Here is a 27,258-nt window from a genome sequence, read left to right as displayed (position 1 = left end):
ATGGGCAAACTTTCAGATTATTAAATACGAATTGTAAGAATACTTATTTCTAACAAACAAAAGACAAAGAAACTATCAGAATATATATTTTTAATATTTCCAATTTTACGGATGTTCCGGGTTCGCTCCGGAACCATAAAATGGCCATAACGGTCAATCATTATTTTAACTAAATCCCCCATGTAAGAATATTTTCGTGTGCGGCTTCGCAGCAAAACGTAATCATGACAGTTTATTTCAGTTCCATTAATTCTACTTGCTGTATGGAACTCAGTATGATTCCAGGGCTCTAGGTGGCCAGGGCGAAGTCTCCGGTCAATGGGACCGCCACCAATCGATTCAGCAGCCTTTTTCCGATCTAGAATGGCCAAAATCATTTCCTGGAACCGTTACCCAGTTGATATATTGCATTTAGTCGCGTTTTGGAGCCCGATTTTCTCACTGTGCAATGGACCGACGACGACGGTCGGTAAAGAGGTCGTGGCAGTTTTCGCACTCTTTTCGTCGGATGGTGTGAAAATTCGTCATCGACGAGCGTCAGTCAGCTGATTTGTGTTTGACTGAAGCGCTTCGCCATGGTTTGATCTTGAAGAATCTGGTAGAAATCTTCAGAAGGGACTGAGTGACAACCGTAGAAGCTTTCTTTTGTCGTTAGGTGCCATTACACAATTTTGAAATTAGAATATTGTTGGGACTCAATTCGACACTGTAGTACCTATTTTTTCAGAAGGGCTTATCTGCATTCATCGATTTCTTTTCATCGTTGCTCTCTTTGCGTTATTGCAGAAAACTGATTCTCTTTTCGAATTATTATTGTGTTGTAGGATGAAGAATCACTATATCTTGCACCATTAACAAGAAATATTACTGATTTATCAAAGTTAATAGCGAAAGAGAGGATTGATGACGAGAAATCACTCATGTCAGTTAGGCCCTATTTAATTAACACTGTATAAGGACTTAACTGACATGAGTGATTTCTCTTCATCGATCCTTTCTTTCGCCAAAAACTTCACCTAAAACAATCGAACGTCTGCTAGGATAAGGGCGTAAGTCGCATGATCGATTTCTCTTCATCAATCCTCTCTTCTATGAATAAACGTGACAAGATGTAAGTTTGTTAGCATTTTTTCTCTTCAGACCGCTTGACAGCGATGCAATCTTGCGTCTTAAGATGCAAAAATGCTGACAAATTTGCATCTTGTCACCTTTATTCATAGAAGAGAGGATCGATCATTCGACTTACACCCTTATTCCGGTACACGTTTAAGATATGCAATATTTCTTGTTCATGAAGCAAGATATAGTGATACTTTATCTTACAACACAGTAGCATGTTACGAAAAGTTAATCAGTTTTCTACAATATTGTAAAGAGAGCAGCGATGATGAGAAATCGATGAATGCAGATAAGCCCGTATGAAAAATCAATGCCGAATTGCACATTCAATACAATGATTTTATAAAATTCAAATTCTTATAATATTTATATATTCCTTCCAAAATTCTTACCATTTAGTGTCGCCAAAGTAACTGAATAAAAACTAATATCTTTTGAGTATGTAGTACACAGTGTCAAATATTCGACTGGGGTTTGACAGTAGTCCAACCATTTGTTTGACATCAGATGAACTCTAGTGGAGTCAAACAAATGTTTGATCTGCTGTTAGATCTCATTCACATATTTGAAACCGTGTACTGATAGCTTTACCACGCGTAGGCGTCATAACTCCCATCGAAGCATTACGCGAATCGCGCATTACTGCACACAGGTGCAGGTTTGCCCGATGGTCAAGACGAAAATTTTCCACTCGATATCTTTGAACAAACTATAGTGGAAGAGTGCAACAAAGACCAACAACAAGCAGAAGAAACGAGCTCTACATATTTGCTCACCTCGCTTTTGGCTTTTGCCGGCGGCGCGTGCATTGACTCGGTGCCAAAAAATTGCATCAATTAAGTGCACTCCCCTTAGTACTAGGGATTGCGCAGCCAGTGGGAGTGGGTTTATTTTGGCATTACCCTACGGTTGTAATCGGATTCTGAAATGCACCCACTGAAGGGTTGAAGGGGTGCGGGAGTTGACTCGGGTGTCCTATTTATGGACGCGCGTTTCGTGTGTTTATGACTAGCGTTGTTTGGAATGTGTGACCTTTTGGGCGGTGATGGATGGAGTGGATTCGATCAAAATTGTGGAAGGAATTACAGTCGATCACGGTTATTGTTAGTACAAATTCAAAAGTTCATCCATATTTGGCCCTTCCTGCGACCAAATAAACGCGCAGAATATGCTAAGTTCAAGCAGAATCTCATTCGAAATTCTGCATGAATCTCATTTGAGATTCTGAGAGAACCTCATTTGAGATTTTACGAGATTCGCATTTGAGATTCTGCGAGAATTTCATTCGAGATTCTGCGATAATCTCATTTGAAATTCTACAAGAATCTCATTCGGGGGTCTGCTAGAATCTCATTCGAGATTCTGCCAAAATCTCATTTAAGATTCTGCGAGAATCTCATTCGAGATTCTGCAAGAATTCCATTCGAGATTCTGCGAGAATCTCATTTGAAACTCTGCGAAAACCTCATTCGATACTGTGCGAGAATCTCTTTCGATATTGTGCGAGAATCTCTTTCGAGATTCTGGGACAATCTCATTCGAGATTCTGGAAGAATCTCATTTGAGATTTTATGAGAATTTAATTTGCGATTCTGTGAGAATCTCATTAATAATTCTGCGAGAATCTCATTCATGATTCTGCAAGAATCTCATTCGAGACTCTGCGAGAACCCCAATCGAAATTGTGCGAGAATCTCATTCGAGGTTCTGCTAGATTTCATTCGAGGTTCTGCTAAAATCTCATTGGAAATCGAAATCGAATAGAAATAAAAATCGAATCGAAATTTAGTCGAAATCGAATTGAAATCGAATCGAAATTCAAAAATCGTAAATCCTAAAAATTGTCGACTTAATTCGTCGTCTTCGTTTTGATTCCAAGGAAATCCGAAACCCGATTCGAAATGCGATGTCCACAGCCGGCCGGTTTCGTTTCCCATATTCCATCATCGGCAGTTGTATGGATTGCTCACTTATTCCCGAACCTGGCTGATGGTTCATCGGCCGAAAACTTCCCCAAAATGCAGCAGCCCGAGTCACCTTCAGACGACCTTCGCGTGCAACTTTTCCCTGCCGATGAACCATCAGTCGGTATTGGAGAAGACGTGGACTAGTTTGGCGAGTGACTTCTGCAGCTGAAAAAGGGCAACGCCGTTGTACATAAGTCTCTGGTAACTGACTCAACTCGATCCCAGTTGAGGTAAGCTGCAGCATAAAATTAATAAACAGCTGAGTCCCCCCGGTTCATTTACTATCATTTCGGGGGGGACGGTACATAGATCGAACCCTCCGTTGCGATGGCGGTGGACTTGTTGGTAATAAATTTTCGGGTTTTTCGGATGGGTGGTAGAATTGGGGCTCCCCGCACCGTCTGGGTACGGTCTGGAGCTTTCGGTTTTTTTTAACATCCACTTCTCTTCTGCGTCCTTTCGGTGGTGTCTTGTGGGGCTTTTGCTTTTCTCGTTGTATCGAAAATGTATTATTTTTCGAAACAAACGAGTTTTTGATGGAACGGTCGAAGTATCATGCTTTTTAGCCTTTAACATCGTTTAAGGCGATTCATTGATTCAAGTCAACGAAACTTATTTATAATCCTCAACTGAACTGCAATATGTGGTATTTGACAGAGAATATTGTTCGATTTTATGCTTCTAAATAAGATTTAAATCGGGTATTTTATTCTGGAGACGATAATAGTGTCACCACAGACAAACAGACGTAACACTTAGAACAAATTTCTTCAAAACCCATCGCCCAGTTTACACCATCATCATCTGGTGAGCATGTTGCACGAAAAGGTGTTTCGTGCAACAAGACCGGCAGATGGCGGTAGTGCGAAACGTCAAACGCAAAGAAAAACGATGCGCGCACCTCTGGTTGTGAGATTTGTAACATAACGAATTTGAAATGATCGTTAAATGAGTGGTCGATGGAAATTTCGTCAGTGTTACGTCTGTTTGTCTGTGGTGTCACGGTTGCTCTTTTGTTACGCATGATATCGAGAAACAAAACATTTCGACTAGGTGAATTAGCCATCCGTTTTGGTTACGGTCGTTTGGCTGCCACCTGCTGCAGGAATTCGACGAATGTGGTGTCAGAATATAGAGGGTTTAGACTGGTGGTCCGGTTACCAGAACGGTGTTCTAGGAAATTGTTGGACAAGGTGACTTTGAAATCATTAGTTGGACAATTGAATTGAAGAATGGTCATTTTGACCGTTTCCACTCTATATCCTGATCCTGATTGATTACTTTCTCCATACTAATGTCTAAAATGTACTCGATTTCCGTCCTAAATCGGTTTTTACTTTAATATCGAGTGAAGGGAGTGTTCCTTATACACGGGGAAATTGCGGCATTCAAACAAGGAAAAATAGTCATGTTTCCGGGAGGAACGTGAATAATTATTATGAAAATACACCTTGACCAAAAGACATGAAATCATGAATCATTTTACTGTAACGCCAGGTGTACGTTACGTTATCAATTTTTAGTGAAGAAAAGTGGCAATTTAAATCATGGAATCATGTAGTATTATGCTGGACCCATGCATGAAAAAATAAGAGCACTATTCATGGATTTAGTTACTTGTCATTTATGGTTCTTAGTTTTTAAATCAAATCATGAATACAGTTCATGAAAACATACGAACTATTCATGAATTTAGATACCTGTCATTTGTAATTCCGTTTTTGGTGAAAAGAGGCAAATTGATTCATGAAATGATGAAGCAGGATCTGAAATCATACACTTATTTCATGGAAACAGGTACGTCAATCAAGTTTTCAATTATATTTGTCATAGGTAAACAAACAATACGAAAATTGAAATCGTTCCGACTTTTGTGCCAGTATTTTGGGAATAAACTGTGAAAACCTCTCCAAAAATGTCAACCGTAACGAGTGCCACGAAAAGTACCAAATCTCCAACAGAAACGCGAACTTAGGTTTGTTGCGGAATGTTATTTCGTTCGTTCAGACAACCATAAAATTCTATCAGGAATTACTTTAGTGATTTTTCCTAAAACTCCTTCAACATTTATTCTAAAAATTATAGAGAAATTTCCCAAAGACGTCTTCAAAGAGTGTTTACAGTCATTTTCTAAGGATATCTCCACAAAAAGATCATGGATTTTTTTAAAGAAATTATTGGTGATTTGTTAAAAAAAATCGGGAGATATTTCAGAAGGAAATCTCAGAGCAACATCTGATGGAATTCGATTAAGTTTGAAAGTAAATCTTGATGAACTTCCACAAAGTTTTCTGTAAGAACTCTTTTGCTCTTTAGGAAGTCTCGAAGGATTTCGTAAATGAATTGCTAAGATGATGGAATTACTAGAATATTTACTGTATTATTATCTGTAGTGTGGAACCTCAGATGAACTATTGAAGCAGCAATGAAGATTTTAATGTCGCATGAAATGTGATAGAAATCTTTATAAAAATTTCTGAAATAACTTCATTAGGAATTCTATGTAGAATTTGATGAGTAATTCCCGGAAGAGTATGAACAATATATCCTTGGTTAATCCCAGGAGGAATTTTGGAGGCAAGAAGGAATCCATGTAATTCCTGAAAGAATAACACGAGAAACTTTCATAGGAATACTCGTAGATTTTCCTGGAAAAATCCCCAAATGAATTTATTTAAGAACTGGAGAATGATATGTTTTCTTCAGATAATTCCTGTAGGAATCTTTGGAATATCTTCTATAGTTACAACTGGGGAAATCAAAATATTTAAGAGAAGCGTTTTAGTGCTCATGGGTCATCCCTTGAAACGATACTGGATTTTTTTTTAGGAGACTTGGTGGTGGAATCAATAGATACCTTTCTGAAGAAGATCCCAGAAGTGAACCTTAAGAGATCTTTGTATAAATCACTAGAATAATTCCTTATGTTTTTCCTCGAGGAATCTGAAAAGAAATTCCTGAAGAACCTGTGAAAAAATCGCAGTATAGTCTCTGAAGGAATCTTTGGAATCTCTTGAAGCAAGACTTACTGCATGGAGAATAAGTAAAAAAGTGGCTTTAAAGACAATTTTGCTTAAAATAGACACATTCAAGACCTGGTCAATGGTTTTGATGATGAAAGTGAAAAAGGAACATCCTGCTTGTATGAGCCTCTTTGACGTAGGGGAACGCATCAAATTAAACAGTTAAAATCGCCGACGAGCTTGTCAAGCAAAATCTTCGCTAAACGTCAATAATGGCGGGGATTGCATAGCTTTTATTCTTGGAAGTACATTTTGCAACATGTTTCTGCGCCGGTATATTTATTTAGTTGTAAGTAGTTGACGGTAGATTTATTTATTTTGGAAACTCTCGAAAATGCAGCCAAAAATGCCATCGAAATGATGTCAAAGTTACGACGAGCGTGGTCTTCAGTTTACCCAAAACATGTTTTTTTATTTCACTCAAAAACACAACCTTTCGCAAAAGACACTTTGAATAAGATTAAATAATGACAGTCAAATTTGCGTAACGCCCTGAGCACACAAATTCTTGAATATTAGGCAAGGTTTCATGACTTGTAGTCATAATATCATGAACTATGAGATATTTTATGATTTCATGACTTTTTGTTTATGAATTCGGCAATGGATTTTTTTTCCGTTACTGCTGTGTTGAATTTCTTGTTTAGGGATCATTCAAAAATGACGTCCAACATTTGAGGAGTGTGACACTACGTGTATAAAGTATTCGAAAAAGCATGACAGAGGGTTAGGGGGATCTACAAATCATATTCGGATCTTACTTTAGATGTTTAGAGTCGTTACAGTGGGATTCCGTTTTTGACAACAAATTCAAAATTTTCACATAGTTTTCAATACTTACGAGGTAAGACCGCGTAAGCAATTTAATTTATGCTTCAGAATCATGAATAAATAAATACTTTTTCGACGCAGCATGTTGTTTTTTGAAGCCTTGGGCATGATCAAAAATTACCATCAAAAATTTGTGGGTCTTGAAAAAATTATTACTTATCACGATTATATTTAGCGACGGGGTAGAAGCCACCACCACGATTTTTGTGCATTGTTTTGCGAAAACATACATAAATTCACTGTGATTCTAAGACATATGTATTATGTATTCTACCTTGTTTAACCTGGATGTTGAATCTTTTTTTTTCGGTAAACGATGGCTAACGTAAATATAACTTTTAAAATTGTTTGGACCTTTTTTTTGGAATAAATTAGGGATTGCGGTCTTACCCCATCAACAGTGGTCGGTTTTACCCCACTTGCGCAATTTTCATAATTAGAGCCTTTTTTCAAAGCGTAATATTTAAAATTCATATTACACTTCACCGAAGAGTATTTCACATTTGGGTAATTTGTTGCGTTTTTACAAAAATTTCCCTTGCAGAATTCTTAAGTGAGTATCTGTTAAATTTAGATCAAATTCAATATTCATGAGAAAAAACATTGTTTTTGGTATTTTTTATGAAAAATGATGTGAATATCACACAAAACGCTCCGGAATGACAAAAATCTTATGTTTAAGTAAAGTGCTCGGTGAACTTTCAAGAACACCGACATTTTCATGCCTACCTGGAGATGGTTCGTCTAGTGGTTCGTTTTACCGTGTCCATGATGCTTTAAAAGCTTAATCTGTACAATTTGCAAGTACAGGTAATGTAAAAAAGGATGATTGATTTAACATTACCTGTACTTGCAAATTGTACAGATTAAGCGTAAGTAACCTTTATCCAAAAACTGATTACGAAATTATGGTACAAATACCAACCACTCAAAGAAAAACTTGGAGGAATCCCTGCAAGAATCTTTGAGAGATTTCCTAAAGAAGTATTTCAGATATTCTGAGGGACGTGTAGCAGAAATATCGAACATGAAACTTTGGAGAAATCTCTGGATGATTCCAAAGAAAAGACAGGTGACGTCCTGTCAGAATCTCAGAGCAACCATTTGTATCTAGAAAATGGAAAAATCTCTAGATAAATCAGTGGAGAAACATCTCAAAGGTTTGCAGGGCTGGTAGCAAGTCACTTTTTAGTGGCTTGGTCACTTTTTTCGACCTGGTCACTTAAAAGTCACTATTTCCAACAAAATGTCACTAAAGTCACTTTTTTCAGAAAAATGGTCACTAAAGTAACTGTTTTCGTGTTCTGATGATAATTAAATGTAAGGCTGGTTGAGCTTTTCAAACTCCATCACCAAGAAATAGATATTAGTAATATATAAAACCAAATATAGTGTGATTCGGAAATGGAAGTGTCAAGAAAAATCGAGAATCCTGTCTAGCTTTCTGGAAGAATTCAGATAAATGTTTCGTAGGCATTTTTCATGAAAAAAGTTTACATGTTTCCGAGAAAATTATGTAGAAGATTTCGGCAAAACTAAGGTCAACTTCACCGGTGGACAAAATCACAGGTTCGGTCCAAATTTTTGGACCATAGTAAAAAATGGAGCTTGCACCGGAGTTGCAAATGAAGTTCTTATTTTATTTTATATCAGTTTTCTGGTCTATTTTATGGAACAGGCTAACTGAGTGGTTCATTTTTGGTTGGATTTGGACCAAGATTTGAGCTGTTCTTAATCTGGTTTGACATATGTTTGTTTACCAGTTCGGATTTTTGTCTCTGAAATAGCTTTGTAGTCTAGGAAGCGAGGGTGCAAAAGTTGAGTGATTTAAGAAGGAAAGCGAACATCAGGCTATTTCTCAGGGGCATCCTTTAGGAATTCGTCCAGGTATTTCACCAAGAATTTCTACGAGAATACATCTAAAAATTCCTCAACGAAGTCCTTCAACAAAGTGCTCCTTGTTCCGATGGGTCTAACAAAATTTCCACCAGGAACTACTCCATGGATTCCCACTAGCAGTTCCCCCTTAGATTTCCTACGGGGACTTCTTTCAGGAAATCATCCGGGGATTTCCTCCATGAATCCCCTCGGGTATTTCCATCAGAGTTTTTTTTTTTTCGTAGATTTCTGGAGATTTCCTTCAGAAAAAAACCTTCCAAGGATTTCTGCCAGGAAATCCTTTGGGAATTTCTCCGGGGATTTTCTGCAGTAATTCCTGCGGGGGTTTGCTCCAGGAATTCCTCAAAGAAATTTCTCTGGGGATTTCCCTTAGGAGTTCTTTCGGGGTTTTCCTCCAAGAATTCCTTCCAGGAATTTCTCTGGGGAATTCATTATGAAAATCCTCCATGCATTTCCTCTAAAAATTCGTTCGTGGATTTTTCAGAGAGTTTATCCGAAATTTCTCTGAAAATATGCACCAGGAAATACCTCCGGGGCTTTCTTCAGGAATTCTTCCGGCGATTTTCTCCAAGAATTTTTCAAGGAATTTCATCCAGGGATTGCTCAGGGGATTTTAAGGATTTCTTCGAGAGTTTCTCAGAGGCGTTCCAATAGCAATACCTCCGGGGATTTCGTCCAGGAATTCTTCTACTAATTGCTTCGGGGATTTATTCAGAGAATTTTTTTCGATGATTTCCTCCAGGAATCTGGGGATTTGCAACACGAGTTTCTCCGGAGATTTCGTCTTAGAATTCTCTGGAAATTTCCCCAAGAAGAAAGCAAATTTAAACTGAATTTGCCGACCAAAATATTTTAATAAACTTAAGCGAAAACCTGGGTCAATACTCGACAGACCTGCTGAATAAATTACTGTGAACCTTCTGTTGTAATCTGCAACTATGAAAGGAATCTTAAATCTGCTTTCTGAAAGAACCTCTTCAAACTCCTCTGGAAGATCAGATAGAGACGGTTTGGAAAACAACCAAAACAATTTAAAGAGTTTGTCAAAAACTCGTCCAGAACTTCAAATGTAAGTGATAATTTTCCTAGAAATCGTTCATTAGAAATTACAACCAATAAAATATACATTTTTCCATTCATTAACCCTTGCTAGTGTTTTTACTCGATTTGGTCAACTATTTTTTTTAACAAAAACATTATTCTATATTGCACATTAGATTTACCGAGTTCTAGGCTATTCCTTACAAGCGTTTCTATAATGACTGTTTGAACATTGTTAGACAATAACGTTTCTTTAAAAGTGATATCAGTGGCAATTCCCTAACGTCAAACACACCTGTTCATGAATTTCAGCAACACATATGCGGTTTACTGTTTGTTCTTAATCTAAGTACCGGATTGACGGATTAAAGTTGATTTGACCGCTTTTAATCTGATCAATGGTTTGCATGACGTACCGCTCAAATTAGCGGGAGTGCACGGTATGCAAAATTTGTCATTTTCAGGGTCGTAGAACAGATAAAACGCGTAACCTCACAAGTTTTACAATTTGATTGTTTCCAGAAATTCATTTATTTGAACGTTCAGTTGAAATGTAGATATTAGTAATAAGTGTTTATCTAGAAGAACGGGTTTAATTTTACAGAAATTCTGCCACAAATTTTACCTTAGCTTTCAAATTCTGCTTGTTTTGAAAGTTCATCCTTTTTTTAGAAAAAAGTTATATCTGAAATGCACCATATTTTTGAGCAATAAAGTCTTATCCTAGACAGATGAATGTTAAGAATCATTTCCAATATGTAATTACTGCTGTTCTCTACATTCTAAATTTACCAAATATGTGCATTCTTAAATATCGATATAGAACGTATTTTCGTTTCTGGTCTATTTTATGACTAACAATTTTAGTTGCGAAGTCACTTTTAGGTCACTTTTTTGGTCACTATCTGGTCACTATTTTGATCATTTTGGTCACTAAAGTCACTATTATTTTGCCCTCTGACTGCTACCAGCCCTGGGTTTGCTGTCATATTGATAAGAAATCCTCAAGGTTCGTAGAAGAAACAGTGCAGCATGAGTTGTAGAAAATAATAAAAAAAAAAATGCTTGATGAATTTCTTGGAGAATTTCTTGAAAAAATCCCGATTTAGGATATCTTTGGAGAAGTGGCTGGAAGAATATTTGGAATATTCCAAGGAAAAATTTCTGTAGAAACTGTTTAGCAAGCTCTTGGACGAACATGACATTGGCGATGGCATCGATGTCATCTGGAATACCTGTGAACATGTTCGACCTTGTGATGGAGCCATTTTTTAACCATAGCCTGTTTTTAGTAGAATTTTTGGCAGTATTTTTGATAGTGAAACCAGAGGAATATTTTTAATATTCTCGGGAGAAAATCGTAAATAAACTTTTAGAATATTCTGAGAAGGCCAATTCGTTTGATGAATCCATAGAGTTCACATTAGTATTTGTAACAAACCCCTGGCCACTCATGGTCCTATGAGGAACTATTTTCAATAATGACCACTTCAGGATTAACTTGTCTGATAGCCTTTTATATATTCGAAATTAAGTGCTTTACACCAACCCTGGCTTGGGGAACTTGTTCAACATCTGTGATACCGCTTATACACCAGCACAGTACTGTACTTCTTCGACAATTTACAGAAGATTGATGTTAGTGCATACTGTCTGGGTGCACTGATAAGTGCTCGTAGTCAACCATAGATCCTAGAGCAACTTGTTTTGGAATGGATATTCAGAGATCAGTACATCAGATGAGCGGATAACAACAAAAAACGATCTTCTGATGCAATTTCAGGACGTTTTGTATCCATATTGCCGATGAACAATCGAAATCCACAGTCAGAATCACAACATTAGGACCTGTGTTGTTAGTAATCACGGTAGTCGACACGTTTTCGTTGACATTCGACAGTCTTTGCCTTCAGCATTCACAACACGAGCGATCAAACGAAAGTACGGAGGAATAATGTCAATTGAATGCAGCTGACCACGATGGCGTTACCAGAAAACTGTTTGTTTATTTTTATAATTTTTCGTTATGAGAGCTGCTTCCATTGTATGTGAGTCACATGCGACATTACAAGCAATAATGAACATTTCTGAAATCTAAACAACGATTTATGGAAATGTCAGACGACATTCATTCCATTATTTCGTGTTTCTCGATGTTCATTCCACCGCTAGTGCTGTGTTTTAGAGGTGAAAACGGAAGCGAAACGCACGTCGCGGAAAATTTCGAATGTTTAAAGCACTGATCAGGACATGTCTGGACTAGAATAACATACATTTCTGAATATAAGTGTGTTGTGTAGGCAAGCTGTAGGCAACTACCGGAAAACATAGATGGACTGTTCACTAAATTGGAATGTTTTAAAGCAGTTGTTGAAAATTCATAAAAAGATCGATTATGTCATACAAGTTCTCGAGCACCTGATCATATTTCAGTAAAAAGTGCGAATGGGAACCCCAATAGTTTGGAGGATTTGAGAAAATATTGACAAAAAGCAGTGGAGCAAGTTAAAAACGGAATCCTACTGTATTAATTTCGCAATTATCAACTATTTCCATTCATTTTTTACCATTAACTGATGAATCTCATTTTGTTGGTTCGAAGATATTTTCCACATTTGTCTGTTGCTTGAAAAGCACTTTCGCTTTTATGTGATGAGCGGTAAAACTTCGCCATCCATCGATTTGAATCTATCGACAAATCAAATCAAGGCAAGCCTCTCAGACACAGTGGGGTCAAATGGCTGAAAACTTGGAATGAACTGCATGGCTATCCTCCTAGTGAGACATCCGTTCCACCAGGAGTTGAGAGCTGAATGACAATGATAACCAAAAACGTGTCCATTTCTTGAAAGCGGTACATTCATTATGATCGATTTTCGAAGTTTTGTTTGGAATTCGTGACAGAAAACCAAAAGTTTGAAAGACAAAATTTTGTTTTTAAAAATAAACTTGACACTTTGACCATTATTTTGCTTTTGAACTGGCCTAGACGTTCGGCGCCACATTTCTTTCGCAGTTCGGCACAACTGTGCAAATCATTGACGTCACCTTGCAGCAGTCGCGATTCCATCAAAACAAATCGATCGGAAAAACAACACAACAAAACCAAATTGCGAAGGCATCGAAAAAATTGGATGCATCGTAATGTCGAAACCCCAGTTGTGGACACACGCAGATATGTACGTATAGGCGCGGAGGCTCCAATTGGGGGCTTCTTCGGTCACGGTTGGCAGTGGTTTCACTTTATTTTCACTCTCGCCGCCAGTCGTCGTCGTCGTTTCTTGATCCCATCATTACCCGATGCAAGTAATCGAGGTTGCCAATCAAATTTTATGTTATTTCATTATGCTGCTGCGCTGCGGCTATGGTTGCAATCCGTATAACCGCAGAAATGCCATTTTTGCCATCATCGTCATCATCATCATTCGTTGTTGTCGTCGTCATGGTAGCGTGTCGTTGTTCCATAAAACTCATATTTTCGGACTACTTTGTGCTCGAACGATTTGCTGGTTTTTGCTTTCTTTTATTTAGCTCATGGCTAGTCGGGTGGCGTCGCTGCTTACTGCGATTTCTGTTGGCGTAGGTTAACGAATTTAACACTTTGATCGAACGGTGTTGGTCCATGTAAGACGTAGAGGTAGCACAGACGAACAGATGCAACATTTCTTCATACCTACAACAAAATAGCGCCTAATTCTAATATTTGGTAGTGTGCTAGTTGCTCACACGAGGCGCTCGTATCGCTTTTGTTCGAGTTTGACGTTTGCGCACTACCGCCATCTAGTTTCCAAAAGGCGGAAATCAGTATTTTAAGCATTGAGCGTTAATGTTCACGGTGATATGTTTCAAATAGATAATTGTTCTAACTGCTATGTATGTTTGTCTGTGGTAGAGGTATGTAAGCTACGAGAGAGTGTCTAGGTCGGTGCCAGTCTCGGTTCTATTTTTCTGCGGTGCTTGGATTGGTCCGCTTTTCGCAGTTGCCCAGTAATCTGGGGGTGCCTCAACCGAATGTTTCTTGAGGAGTTGGCGCCCTGGTTCGTACCGTTGATGTCCATGACCTTACGATGATTTTGTCATTCAGTGAAGGTCGTTCGTTCTCCGAGGATGGAGTGTGCAGTCAGCCGTCGTGAGACGTTCCACGTAAAGGGTCTAACACTATGTAAAAAAGGATGTTCGTCAGCCACGCCAGACGTCTGCAGACGGTTCTTATGTATACAGACAGCGCCCCGCGCCCAGCGCACCACCATCTTCCAGGCCAGACTGTTTCGGAGCTCAAATGGGATGGTTGTGCCAAATTTCGGGGAAAATAATGGAGCGTAGACAAGCGTATACGGCGAATAAATTTAGCAGCCCCGAGACTGGCGTAAATAGTAACAACTCGGAGAAGACTGTCGGCGTTTACGTGGGCGCCCAAGTGAGGTACTTTTCCAGCGAAATGGCTTTGGGACGTGTAATTGAAATGGATTTGGTTTAATCAATGCAGAACAGAGTAAATATTTGGGATTGGTACAATGAGCAACGGTAGGATGACGTTTCACATCTCGAAAAAGATTTTTTTATAATCCCAAGAGGGATTTTTTTTAGAGAGAGATATCCACAGGAATTAGCGAGAATCTCAAACATTATCTAGGATCTGCTAAAATGTCATTGCAAATTCTGCTAGAATCTCATCAGATATTCTTCTAGAATCTCAACGACAATTCAACTAGAACTTCGATGAGAATTCTGCTACACCTTTAATAAAGATTTGACCAGAATCCCCATAAAGATTCTGGTTATGTTCGAATTTCAAAGAAGATTCTTTTCCAATTTCGAAGGAGATTCTGGAGAATCTTAACGAATATTTCGCTAAAATCTCAAAGAAGTTTGTGCTAGAATCTCTAAGGAGATTCTGCTAGAATCTCGAAGGAGATTCTGCTAGAATCTCGAAGGAGATTCTGCTAGAATCTCGAAGGAGATTCTGCTAGAATCTCGAACGAGTTTCTACTAGAATCTCGAACGAGATTCTGCTAGAATCCCTAACGAGATTCTGCTAGAATCTCGAACGAGATTCTGCTAGAATCTCGAACGAGATTCTGCTAGAATCTCGAACGAGATTCTGCTAGAATCTCGAACGAGATTTTGCTAGAATCTCGAACGAGATTCTGCTAGAATCTCGAACGAGATTTTGCTAGAATCTCGAACGAGATTCTGCTAGAATCTCGAACGAGATTCTGCTAGAATCTCGAACGAGATTCTGCTAGAATCTCGAACGAGATTCTGCTAGAATCTCGAACGAGATTCTGCTAGAATCTCGAACGAGATTCTGCTAGAATCTCGAGATTCTGCTAGAATCTCGAACGAGATTTTGCTAGAATCTCGAACGAGATTCTGCTAGAATCTCGAACGAGATTCTGCTAGAATCTCGAACGAGATTCTGCTAGAATCTCGAACGAGATTCTGCTAGAATCTCGAACGAGATTCTGCTAGAATCTCGAACGAGATTCTGCTAGAATCTCGAACGAGATTCTGCTAGAATCTCGAAAGAGATTCTGCTAGAATCTCGAACGAGATTCTGCTAGAATCTCGAAAGAGATTCTGCTACAATCTCGAAAGAGATTCTGCTACAATCTCGAAAGAGATTCTGCTACAATCTCGAAAGAGATTCTGCTAGAATCTCGAAAGAGATTCTGCTAGAATCTCGAAAGAGATTCTGCTAGAATCTCGAAAGAGATTCTGCTAGCATCTCGAAAGAGATTCTGCTAGAATCTCGAAAGAGATTCTGCTAGAATCTCGATAGAGATTCTGCTAGAATCTGGATAGAGATTCTGCTAGAATCTCGATTGAGATTCTGCTAGAATCTCGAAAGAGATTCTGCTAGAATCTCGAAAGAGATTCTGCTAGTATCTCGAAAGAGATTCTGCTAGAATCTCGAAAGAGATTCTGCTAGAATCTCGAAAGAGATTCTGCTAGAATCTCGAAATAGATTCTGCTAGAAACTCGAACGAGATTCTGCTAGAATCTCGAAAGAGATTCTGCTAGAATCTCGAAAGAGATTCTGCTAGAATCTCGAAAGAGATTCTGCTAGAATCTCGAAAGAGATTCTGCTAGAATCTCGATAGAGATTCTGCTAGAATCTGGATAGAGATTCTGCTAGAATCTCGATTGAGATTCTGCTAGAATCTCGAAAGAGATTCTGCTAGAATCTCGAAAGAGATTCTGCTAGAATCTCGAAAGAGATTCTGCTAGAATCTCGAAAGAGATTCTGCTAGAATCTCGAAAGAGATTCTGCTAGAATCTCGAAAGAGATTCTGCTAGAATCTCGAAAGAGATTCTGCTAGAATCTCGAAAGAGATTCTGCTAGAATCTCGAAAGAGATTCTGCTAGAATCTCGAAAGAGATTCTGCTAGAATCTCGAAAGAGATTCTGCTAGAATCTCGAAAGAGATTCTGCTAGAATCTCGAAAGAGATTCTGCTAGAATCTCGAAAGAGATTCTGCTAGAATCTCGAAAGAGATTCTGCTAGAATCTCGAAAGAGATTCTGCTAGAATCTCGAAAGAGATTCTGCTAGAATCTCGAAAGAGATTCTGCTAGAATCTCGAAAGAGATTCTGCTAGAATCTCGAAAGAGATTCTAGAATTTTGATAGAGATTCTGCTAGAATTTCGATAGAGATTCTGCTAGAATCTCGATAGAGATTCTGCTAAAATCTCGAGATTCTGCTAGAACCACGAAAGAGAATCTCGAAAGTTATTCTGTTAGAATTTCGACAGAGATTCTGCTAGAATCTCGAAAGAGATTTTGCTAGAATCACAGAATAGATTTTGCTAGAATCTTGAAGAAGTATTTGCTACAATCTCGAAGGAAATTCTGCTAGAAACTTGAAGAAGATTCTACTAGAATTTTGAATGAGATTATGCTAGAATCTCGAAGGAGATCCCGCTAGAGTCTCAAAGGAGATTCTGCCATATTCTAGAAGAAGATTCTGCTAGAATCATTAAGAAACTTCTGCTAAAATCTCGAAGGAGATTCTCCTAGAATCTGGAAGAGGATTCTGCCAAAATCTGGAATTTGGAAGGAAATTCCACCGGAATCTCGAAGTATTCTGCTAAAATCTCGAAGTAGATTCTGCTACAATCTCTAAGCAGAATCTGCTCGAATTACGAGAAGTTTGCTAGGACTTCAAAGGAGATTCTAAAACTTATGCATTCTTCGAATTTGTCTAATCATGTTTTAAAGCTGTCTGCCCAGACACAAGCTCTGCCCCTAATCTTGATCCACACCACTCGACTGATTAAAATTAATTAAAATCTGTCATCGAACCCTCACTCCAAAAGGGACTTCATCCCACTCAACCTTCGTCCATTCGACGTTTGACAGAAGACACCCTCCCACCATCCCCACCGTCCCATTACGACCATCGACAGCGTGTTCGTCGGCGACTACGGTAAAACCCACCGCGGTAGCCAATTTGCACTTGTGCAGTGTCCTCCTTTGTCCTAGCCCAACAAAGACAACTGAAACCCCCGAAAATATTGTGCTGAAATGGGGACAACCCCCAGCAGTTTCGCCTCTCCCCCAACCGAACCTTCTTCGATTACAGCGTTTCGCTGGAGCACAGTTATCAAACGTCGAAACGCCATGCATTTCTTCGCCTCGCTCCATCGCTTCGCTTATTTTTGCGCGAAATCACTAGTGGGTACCTACCTACTAGTCATCAACCTCAATTCGTCGAGGATGATGAGTTCGTTCACTGGCGGCAACGGTGGCTAACTACTGGAAGGGGGTCCCTAAAATCGTACCGCCGTGTAGCAGCAGACGTGTTAACTCAATGACTCAACCACGTCTGGGTTGGGCGATGTTTTGCTTCGGGTGGGAACAGTTTTGGAGAAAATATGCAACCAGACTAATCCTACCTCAATGGGAATGAAGGTGGCGTGGAATTCGGATAAAGGTGACCTTCTTTGTGTCGGAGTGACTCCGACAAAGTGGGTGCGATTAATTTAAGGATATTTTTGGAATATTTTGCTTGTTTTTTTTGTACCATTTTGTCTACGAAGATCTTCATTTCATTGTATTGTCTCAGTTACTCTTAGTGGAGCTTAAATTTATGATTTTTTAGTACTTTACTTTGAATGTTTTATTGCTTTGCTCTTTAAATACTAATTTCTCCTTTTTTCATTTTGTTTTCGATTCCTCGATATACTTGTTTTTTGATCATTTTAGTTTTAGTATTGTAGAGCGTTTCAGCTCCTTCAATAGATTATGTTTCAGGTTTTTCTAAACTAGAATTGGTATTTTTTTCAAAATTTCCAATACATACTTCTTCTAATAAATCATTTAATAATGTTTTTTCTTGTTTTCCAAACTATTTGCAATTTGTTTCCTCACTTTTTTGTGTTTTGTGTTGTAAACAAAATGGTTTTGTTTTTAATTGTGTGTAATTTTTTATCTGGTTTTGCTTCTATTGTTCCTTTTACATTAATTCTTTGCTAAAAATCTTCTGAACTGTTCTATGATTAATTTTGATTTTCATTTCTTAGTGTTTAAATTCTGTTGTTAATTTTTTGTTCATTTGTTTTGTTATCAATTCCTTGAGAACACTTTCTCATTCGAACCATTCGTGCCACCCTGTTTCTAATATTTTATTACCTGTCTCTCGAGCATATGACAGCCAGACAGACAGTTCACACAGCTCGTGGCATCCAATCCACTTGTGAACCCTCAAACCATGCCCAGAGCAGTCGTCGAGGTGACGTAGTTCGCTCCACATTATTGCCATCATCATCTTTACCGTCGTCGTCGTCGCTGCTGTTTTGATGTCTGCCCGGCTCAATACTTTAGTTTTAGCTCCTTTTTTGGGGATACCCGACGACGACGACGACGACGACAGACCGAGACAAAAAAAAAGCTAGGAGTCAAGGGAAAAAGAAAACCAACTCAGTTCTCGTCTTCGTCCTCGCCGCCGGGTTGTCGTCGCTATGTAAGCAGCGGGTACAACACAACACGCATTTGACATTGTCTAGGTCATGACGGTCGAACGGTGGAGAACTGAGTCACAGACAGCTTGCTGGGGCTTTCGAGGTTGGTGGCTGAGGGAATACGTCCGACCTCTCCCGAGAAGCAGGACCGGAGCAAACAAGTGATTCCCAATCGGATTGTATAGATGGGAATTTCACAAGAGTGATTTCGAGAAGTACCAGTTGGCTTGCAGTTATCATCCCTGATCAATTATCGCTGAAACCAGGCCGCCATCGGCACCCATCGTTTGAATTCCAATTTTATTTCACTGATCGCTAGTTTTCGATAAAACTTAAGGGTGGTCCTTTCGGTTTCCTCAAATTGGTGGACCCCTCGTACACTAGCTAGCTAAACAGTTTGCGAAAAAGCCCATTTTTTATAAATCTTGGGTATTTCTTCACGTGATATGTCTCATATTTTGCTTGGAACACATAGCAAGCATAGTGGCATCGTATAGAGAAAAGATATAGCTTTCATATGAAGTTAAACAAATTTTGGCCGCCATCTTGAATTTTGTTAGAAACATCGTTTTTTCACCATTAGCGTACCGCTCGTTTTGAATTCTGATATCATCATCCAGCTGATGAAAAATTGCGTAAAATAGGCTACAAACACTAGGTGAGCAATGGTATTTACCCTGAAATGAACGATTTTCTAAATCATGTTCTACGATTTTGACGTATATGGCGAGTGCAATCGATGCAAACATTACTTTTTGCACAACAAACAAACAAGTTTTCAATCGTTGGTGTTTTATTTGAGTCTGATGAAGAATAGGAGTATAATTTTGAGTGATAAAACCAGGCGGCCATCTTGGATTTTGACGCCATCTTGATTTTAAGTAGTAGAATTAATTTTTCACCTTGATAACCCTCAACATGTCGAATTTAGAGGCTACCAAGAAAAATAAAGTTACGCTTCTTATTATTCTTAATTTTCCTGACGTTACGTCCCTACCGGAACCGAGCTTGATACAGTTATAAATACAGGTTGTTAAATAAGAATTTTAATTTTTCGGCAAAGTTGTTCAATAGGTTAAGGACTATCATTTTTTAAGCCATGAAATTCGATTTTTTTCCACTATGCGGCGCTAGTGAGCATGAAACTTTTGATTTGCGGTTATTTTAGGATCCTAACAACTTAAAAAGATGGTGTCTTCGGCAAAGTTAATCAGTAGCTTAAGGACTTTTATTATTTGAGCCATGAAATTCAAAATTTTGCCACTAGGCAGCACTAGTGAGCATGAAATTTTAATTTTGCGGTTGATCTCAGGATCCTGAGCACTTCGGAAGATGACGTCTTCGGCAAAGTTGATCATTAGCTTAAGGACTATCATTATTTGAGCCATGAATTTTGAAAACTTGCAACTAGGCGGCGCTAGTGAGCATTAAATTTTTGTTTTGCGATTATGCCAGGATCCTGACCACTTAGGAAGATGGCGTTTTCGGCAAAGTTGTTCAATAGCTTAAAGACTATCATTTTTGCGCCATGAAATTCTAGATTTTGCCACTAGGTGACGCTAGTAAGCATGAGTTATTTAATTGTGGTTATCTCAGGTCCTTGAGCTACTGAATAACTTTGCCGAAAACGCCATCTTTCTAAGTGTTCATGGTCCTGAAATATTGGCAAAAACAAAAATTTCATTCAACTAGGGTTGTCATGTCTATTACGGCTTAACCAGCCGACGGTGTTTTGAAAATACCTGAAGGTCGTAGACACAAAAGTCAATTTGGACAAATTGAGTTGTAAGATTGTGAAAAATAATAGAATCGTTCTGGTGGGCTTCGATCCCACGACTCCCAATACGCTAGACTGGGCGCGTTAACCAACTACGCCACAGAACGGGTAACGATTCTGCAGCGCAATCGGCCAACCTGAAACCAAAGTCCGTCACGACCCCATTTTCTCCTTCACAACCCTACACCTCCTTCGGCTCTCTGAGATGCCCAATTCGACTCTCCTAAGCGTGCCTACGAACAACAGTGAGAGATTTTATTTTTAGCGTCGCACTGTTGCCTTGTTTGTGCCACACTACTCATAAGCCAACATTGGCTCAATGAGATGGTTAGTATGGGTCCGGCTTTCGACGTGGTTGTATCTCGTCATATCGACCCCTTTTGCGATAGAGAGATCGCCGCTCAAATTTACTCAACTAGGGTTGTCATGTCTATTACGGCTTAACCAGCCGACGGTGTTTTGAAAATACCTGAAGGTCGTAGACACAAAAGTCAATTTGGACAAATTTAGTTGTAAGATTGTGAAAAATAATAGAATCGTTCTGGTGGGCTTCGATCCCACGACTCCCAATACGCTAGACTGGGCGCGTTAACCAACTACGCCACAGAACGGGTAACGATTCTGCAGCGCAATCGGCCAACCTGAAACCAAAGTCCGTCACGACCCCATTTTCTCCTTCACAACCCTACACCTCCTTCGGCTCTCTGAGATGCCCAATTCGACTCTCCTAAGCGTGCCTACGAACAACAGTGAGAGATTTTATTTTTAGCGTCGCACTGTTGCCTTGGTATTTTCAAAACACCGTCGGCTGGTTAAGCCGTAATAGACATGACAACCCTAGTTGAGTAAATTTGAGCGGCGATCTCTCTATCGCAAAAGGGGTCGATATGACGAGATACGACCACGTCGAAAGCCGGACCCATACTAACCATCTCATTGAGCCAATGTTGGCTTATGAGTAGTGTGGCACAAACAAGGCAACAGTGCGACGCTAAAAATAAAATCTCTCACTGTTGTTCGTAGGCACGCTTAGGAGAGTCGAATTGGGCATCTCAGAGAGCCGAAGGAGGTGTAGGGTTGTGAAGGAGAAAATGGGGTCGTGACGGACTTTGGTTTCAGGTTGGCCGATTGCGCTGCAGAATCGTTACCCGTTCTGTGGCGTAGTTGGTTAACGCGCCCAGTCTAGCGTATTGGGAGTCGTGGGATCGAAGCCCACCAGAACGATTCTATTATTTTTCACAATCTTACAACTCAATTTGTCCAAATTGACTTTTGTGTCTACGACCTTCAGGTATTTTCAAAAATTTCATGCTCACCAGCGTCGCTTGGTGGCACAGTCTCAAGTCTGTTGGTTAACATGATGATAGTCCTTGAGGTTGCCGATGACATTTTTTTTTAATAGTCCGAGTCCTGAACTAATCGCAAAACGAAAGTTCCATTCTCACTAGCCAAGGGGCTGCTAGGCTGATCTCTTTTTGTTGTCTCTTATAGAATGAGAGCAGAGCTCACTAATACGAATGTTCACTGTCCACAACATCCACAATGTAGCTGGTAAGATTGTGGGGAAACGCACCATGGCACACTAATTCAATGCATGACTTGCGTTTCGTTCTAAAGAAATGAATTCGCACAGATTCTCACTTGTTTTTTGTCTATTATTTATAGTTTGATCAAGTTTGATTATTTCAATGAACAATGTCAGTTTTATTTAGCTTATAACCATTTATTGATTGTAGCAGATTTTGCTGCGCTCCATTCGTTTTGTACTGTTTTCCCTCGTATGGAGAGTAAACGTCCCAAAAATATACATGTGTGTGTGCAAGTCGTTACTGGAGCATAAATTTATGCTCCCGATAAAATGGCACAGCTTAGTCTTGATAATAAATCTTCGAGCTGTTTAGTAGAATACCTATAAGTAGATGAAAAAACCGAATTTAGTACTATACCATTTAATTCCACTAGAGTTTGTATCCTTTGACAGATACGCGTATTTCGACCTCAACTGTAAGGCCGTCTTCAGTGTCGTGACTGAAGTCGAGTCTAGTACACGACACTGAAGACGGCCTTACAGTTGAGGTCGAAATACGCGTATCTGTCAAAGGATACAAACTCTAGTGGAATTAAATGGTATAGTACTAAATTCGGTTTTTTCATCTACTTACAGCTTAGTCTGTTTAATCTCATAGTGAAAAAACAGGATGCCATCCCACTGTCACTAGCGCCACCTGGAAGAAACATCTCGAATCTCTTAGTTAAAATAATTATAGCCCATGAGCTACTTTGCTGAAAAAGTAGCAAGAATCCTGAGATATGTATTCGCAAAACAAAAGTTTCATGCTTACTTACGCCGCCTGGTGGAAAAATCTCAGAATTCTTGACTAGAATTGAGCTGCTGAACAATTTTGCCGAAGACGCCTTCTTCCTAAGTGATCAGGATCCTGAGATAACCACAAATAATTCATGCACACTGCCGCCGCCTAGTGGCAAAATTTCGAATCTCATGGCTTTTCTAATGATAGCACTTGAGCTACTAAACAGCTTTGCCCAAGACGCCATCTTTCTAAGTGGTCAAGATCTTGAGATATCCGCTAAACAAAAGTTAATCCTTTTTAAACAGTGTTTCCAGCCACATTAACATATGTGTTTTGACCGACTGTAGAGCACGCAACACTTCCTTCAACTTTGGTGAACATTCAGTATCGTTATCTTTATTTTTTTTTTGGTATTTGCATATAGCACCCCCTCTTTTGATAACAATCGAGCAGTGTTGCCATCTATTATCAGAATATGAAATTTTGAATGGCCATTTTGGAAAGTTCTCAATCAATGCTTCTACATTACCGATCATCTGGGATCAGTATTTCCACATCTAGATGTTATATTTTATGTTCAAATAATTTCTTGGGAAGTCGTTTCGATTCTTCCCGACAGCGTGCTCCACAGACCCTTTCGTCAGGAAGCCTACTGGGAATGCCCCAATGTTTCCCCGTCAGGTAGCCTTTTGGAGACGCTATTCCTTCGAATAATTTCTTGATCCTTGAAGTTGTTCCAATAGGGTCCTAAAGCCCTGTCCCAATTTTAGTGCCAAACGCTTAAGTCTGGGTAAAAAACACATGTTTACTCAATTTTTTAATGTTTTTGGTTTGTTTAAGTCCAAAAAACATGTTTTTTGTTTATCTTAGATTTTGTCACACCCTTTGGCTTAAACTCAAGTTTTGGGTGTATTTTGTTTTCCGTGTCCCTTTCGAAATGTCAGAAAGGAACAACCCCAGTGTTAAAACTTAAATCCCTGTGGTATTTTTGTCGCCTAAGCGAACGTTAAACATGATCAATAGTATCAACGTTCATTTATGGACTCAATTTTGAATTAAAAATTAAATATGATATAGTCGTTATTTAAGCTAGAAAAATTGCTAAAGTAATTGCATTAACATGCTCTTTCGTGATATTAAATATAAAAAGATGTCATTACACATTTTAGGACCCTATTCAATCCGACAGCATACCCCTTTGCCCTACCGCTGGGAAGTCTACTGGTAACGTTTTTTCTTTGAATAAGTATTGACTGGTGCGCTGGATATGACACACCGCGCGGCCTTTGTAAAATTTCCAAAAACGCGCATTAGCTCAAAATTCCACGCGGCGAATGGTCTAGGAAAGGAACAACCGCGTTTAATGAAACACCGCAATGTAGAAACACCCATAAGAATGAAGTAAAAAGGGGTCACGGTGTGAGAAAGCAAACAGAAACAGAATTGCTGCCGAGCATTCACTTCCTTGTTGGACTGATGTTCACCGAAAGCTCAAATGACGTAATACACACATCGATACGTTTGCATTTTGAGGAAATCGACTTGTGTGAGATTGATCGTGCGTTGATATTCGGGGCAGTTTGCTTCTAGTCCTCTGTGTCGATATCGAGTCGCGCAGGTTTCATGCATTTGTAACGCTCTGATTTTTCCAAACGCTTAGAGGAAAGTGGGACAAAAGTTGGAGTGGGGTAAGTGTTTCTTTTCAAGATTTCCAGCTTAATTCAAAACAAAACTTATAAATGTCATGGTGGTTCGAAAGCTATTCAAGTAAGAGACTTTCACTCCAAATATCATAAAAATCGATTGAGATTTGAAAAAGTATTGGCTATGTGTTGTTTTTTCGACGTGATTATTGTAATTTTTGGTCAAACTTTCGTTGCATGGAACCAATTGAAGATAAAATCTTTTTTAATATATTATGTAAGGTCGTTTCTAGGCCCATCATAAGGATACTTGGAGGTGTATTAGTTCTTGCATAAATGCTTGGAAACAGTTTTTGGCCCATAGTGGGGCAAAAGTTCGAATCAGCGGGGCAAAAGTTCGACCCATATATAAACTCACGGAAAAAAATGCAAATTGCCTAAAATCCACATATTATCTTGAAATTTTGCTAAATTTGACTGATCGTGCGAAAAATGTCACCAAAATTTTACATTTCCACTTCGTTTAGCGAAAAACTGCTGTTTTTGAGTATATTACAATCAATCCTGTTTTGGGCAATTTTTTGATGAAAATTTAGTGTGTATTTTTCGGCAAACTTAAGTTTACGACTGGTGTAAAGTATGCCGGTCATAAAAGGATCGATAATTTGAATTTTAGCCAGCAATCTTTTTCCCCACACTCGATTCGAACTCTTACCCCACCGGTGGGGCAAAAGTTCGTTTAAGACAATCAATTTTGAAACAGTTATAACGAAAAATTGGTAATTATTTTGACACAAGTTTGTTATAGCCAATATGTTGTAGGTTTACTATAAGGTATTTGTTTTGCTTCAACAGCTATTGTTTTCTAAGAAACTTTGATTATATCACTAAGGTCGAACTTTTGCCCCACCTTACTCTATGCTCATGCTTAGGCTTCACATTTTGTTTTCGAAACTCGTACAGCCGATTGAAACCAACTTGTGAATCCCTGTCCAGACGGCGTGACCCGTGCCACTAATTGGTGGCGTGAGAATCCGATCATCACGGACAAGTTCTGTTTCCCACCATCTGCACGTCTCCCTTTCTTTCGATTTGATTGATTAGCTCGGTCGACTGCGGTTGACCGATGAATAAATATTCCGATGACCTTATAACCATAATCATCGGACGACCACAGCCACAGGAGCGTGGCTTTCGGGCGAGGTCATGGCCCGACCTCTAGTCGGCCCGGCCAGACGTCTCCAATCGATTCCCAGCCCTAGTCGCTGTCGTCATCGTCGTCGTCGTTATGATAAATGACGCATCCATGGCAACCATGTCCCCAAAAATCTGCCAAAGTGGATCATTAAAAGATTATTATCGGGACCACGAGGTCAACCAGGACCGGTCCGGTCGTGCGATTGGGTGACAAACGAAAAGTCACGATAACGATGTTTTCGACCTTGGAGCGATGCAACGCTTACTGCGGTGTGTTATCAATCCGAAAGCGCATTCCTCGTCCCCTTCCCAAGACACGATCCAAGCAACCGCACCGCACAGCATGACAAAGAAATCATCAACTGCTGCGCTGCGTTATTGTTCACTAGGCGTAGAGGTGTTCAAAATCGAACAATGGAATTATGACTGATTCTCGTTTAACGCTCCAATTTCTGCATCGCTGCAGTTCGAAAGTAGTTTGAAATGTCTCTGAACTCGCATTAAACTCGAACAACTCGATTTTATCGGCTCTTTCGATGGCTGACCATCCCTAATCAACTGCAGTTGCAGTGCCTCCCACCGCTCCTTCGTCGGTTACTTCCAATACAAACGCAACGCCTAAGCTAGGCAGCAGCGCGGTTCGAAACAAAAGTGACTGACCGATAATGCATTGAACTTGAAGCAGTGCAATGGTGAGCAGGCCCAACACAAGGGGCGAAAATCGTTTGGCTAATAAACTCGAACGTCCGAGTTCGAACCGAATTGGGAACACAACAACACCTTTCCCTGCCATTCCCTCGCCCCCTCCTTTCGATCCAGACCTCATGACTCGGCTCCCGACGATAATCGAATGACGACGATGGTGGTGGTGAAGGCGGCGTGGCGGCGGCGGATGCCATTGATTAAACAAAATCTGCAGCTGTTTTTCTAATTTTCGCACCAAATGGCAAACAAAGCTACAAGTTTTCTGTTTTCTTTCTTGCGCATTTGTACCGTTCCAGATCTCGTAAACGACGCCCCTCATACTCACAGGACGATCGGGAATATTACAGTATTAACAACGACGACCAGATGGACGAATGCAACGCTGCCCTGGTACTTATGAGTCTGTCCTGCTCACCGAACTCTTCCGCGCCGGGTAAGTTCGTTGATTTCTTGTTGTTGTTTTTTCAGGAGAATTGTATCGATTTCGATTCAATTTGGATTCGATTTCGATTCGATTTCGATTCGATTTCGATTCGATTTCGATTTGATTTCGATTCGATTTGATTCGATTTCGATTCGATTTCGATTCGATTTCGATTCGATTTCGATTCGATTTCGATTCGATTTCGATTCGATTTCGATTCGATTTCGATTCGATTTCGATTCGATTTCGATTCGATTTCGATTCGATTCGATTCGATTTCGATTCGATTTCGATTCGATTTCGATTCGATTTCGATTCGATTTCGATTCGATTTCGATTCGATTTCGATTCGATTTCG

At 39.5% G+C, this 27,258-nt stretch overlaps 1 protein-coding gene across 2 annotated transcripts in view; it reads left to right on the top strand.

Moving 5' to 3' along the window:
- The window catches only part of LOC5580311 (zinc finger protein 704), a 253,180-nt gene that overhangs the window by 98,943 nt on the left and 126,979 nt on the right, over nt 1–27,258 (top strand). For both annotated transcript variants that reach the window (XM_021853458.1, XM_021853457.1), the window contains one exon: nt 26,773–26,909. In XM_021853458.1, the coding sequence (XP_021709150.1) occupies nt 26,773–26,909 (137 nt within the window). The remainder of the gene's footprint in view (nt 1–26,772; nt 26,910–27,258) is intronic.

The sequence above is a fragment of the Aedes aegypti genome, chromosome 3, assembly GCF_002204515.2.
Source record: "Aedes aegypti strain LVP_AGWG chromosome 3, AaegL5.0 Primary Assembly, whole genome shotgun sequence".
Lineage (NCBI taxonomy): Eukaryota > Metazoa > Arthropoda > Insecta > Diptera > Culicidae > Aedes > Aedes aegypti.
Note: the sequence above shows the minus strand (reverse complement) of the source record. Positions and strands in the feature narration are given on the sequence as shown.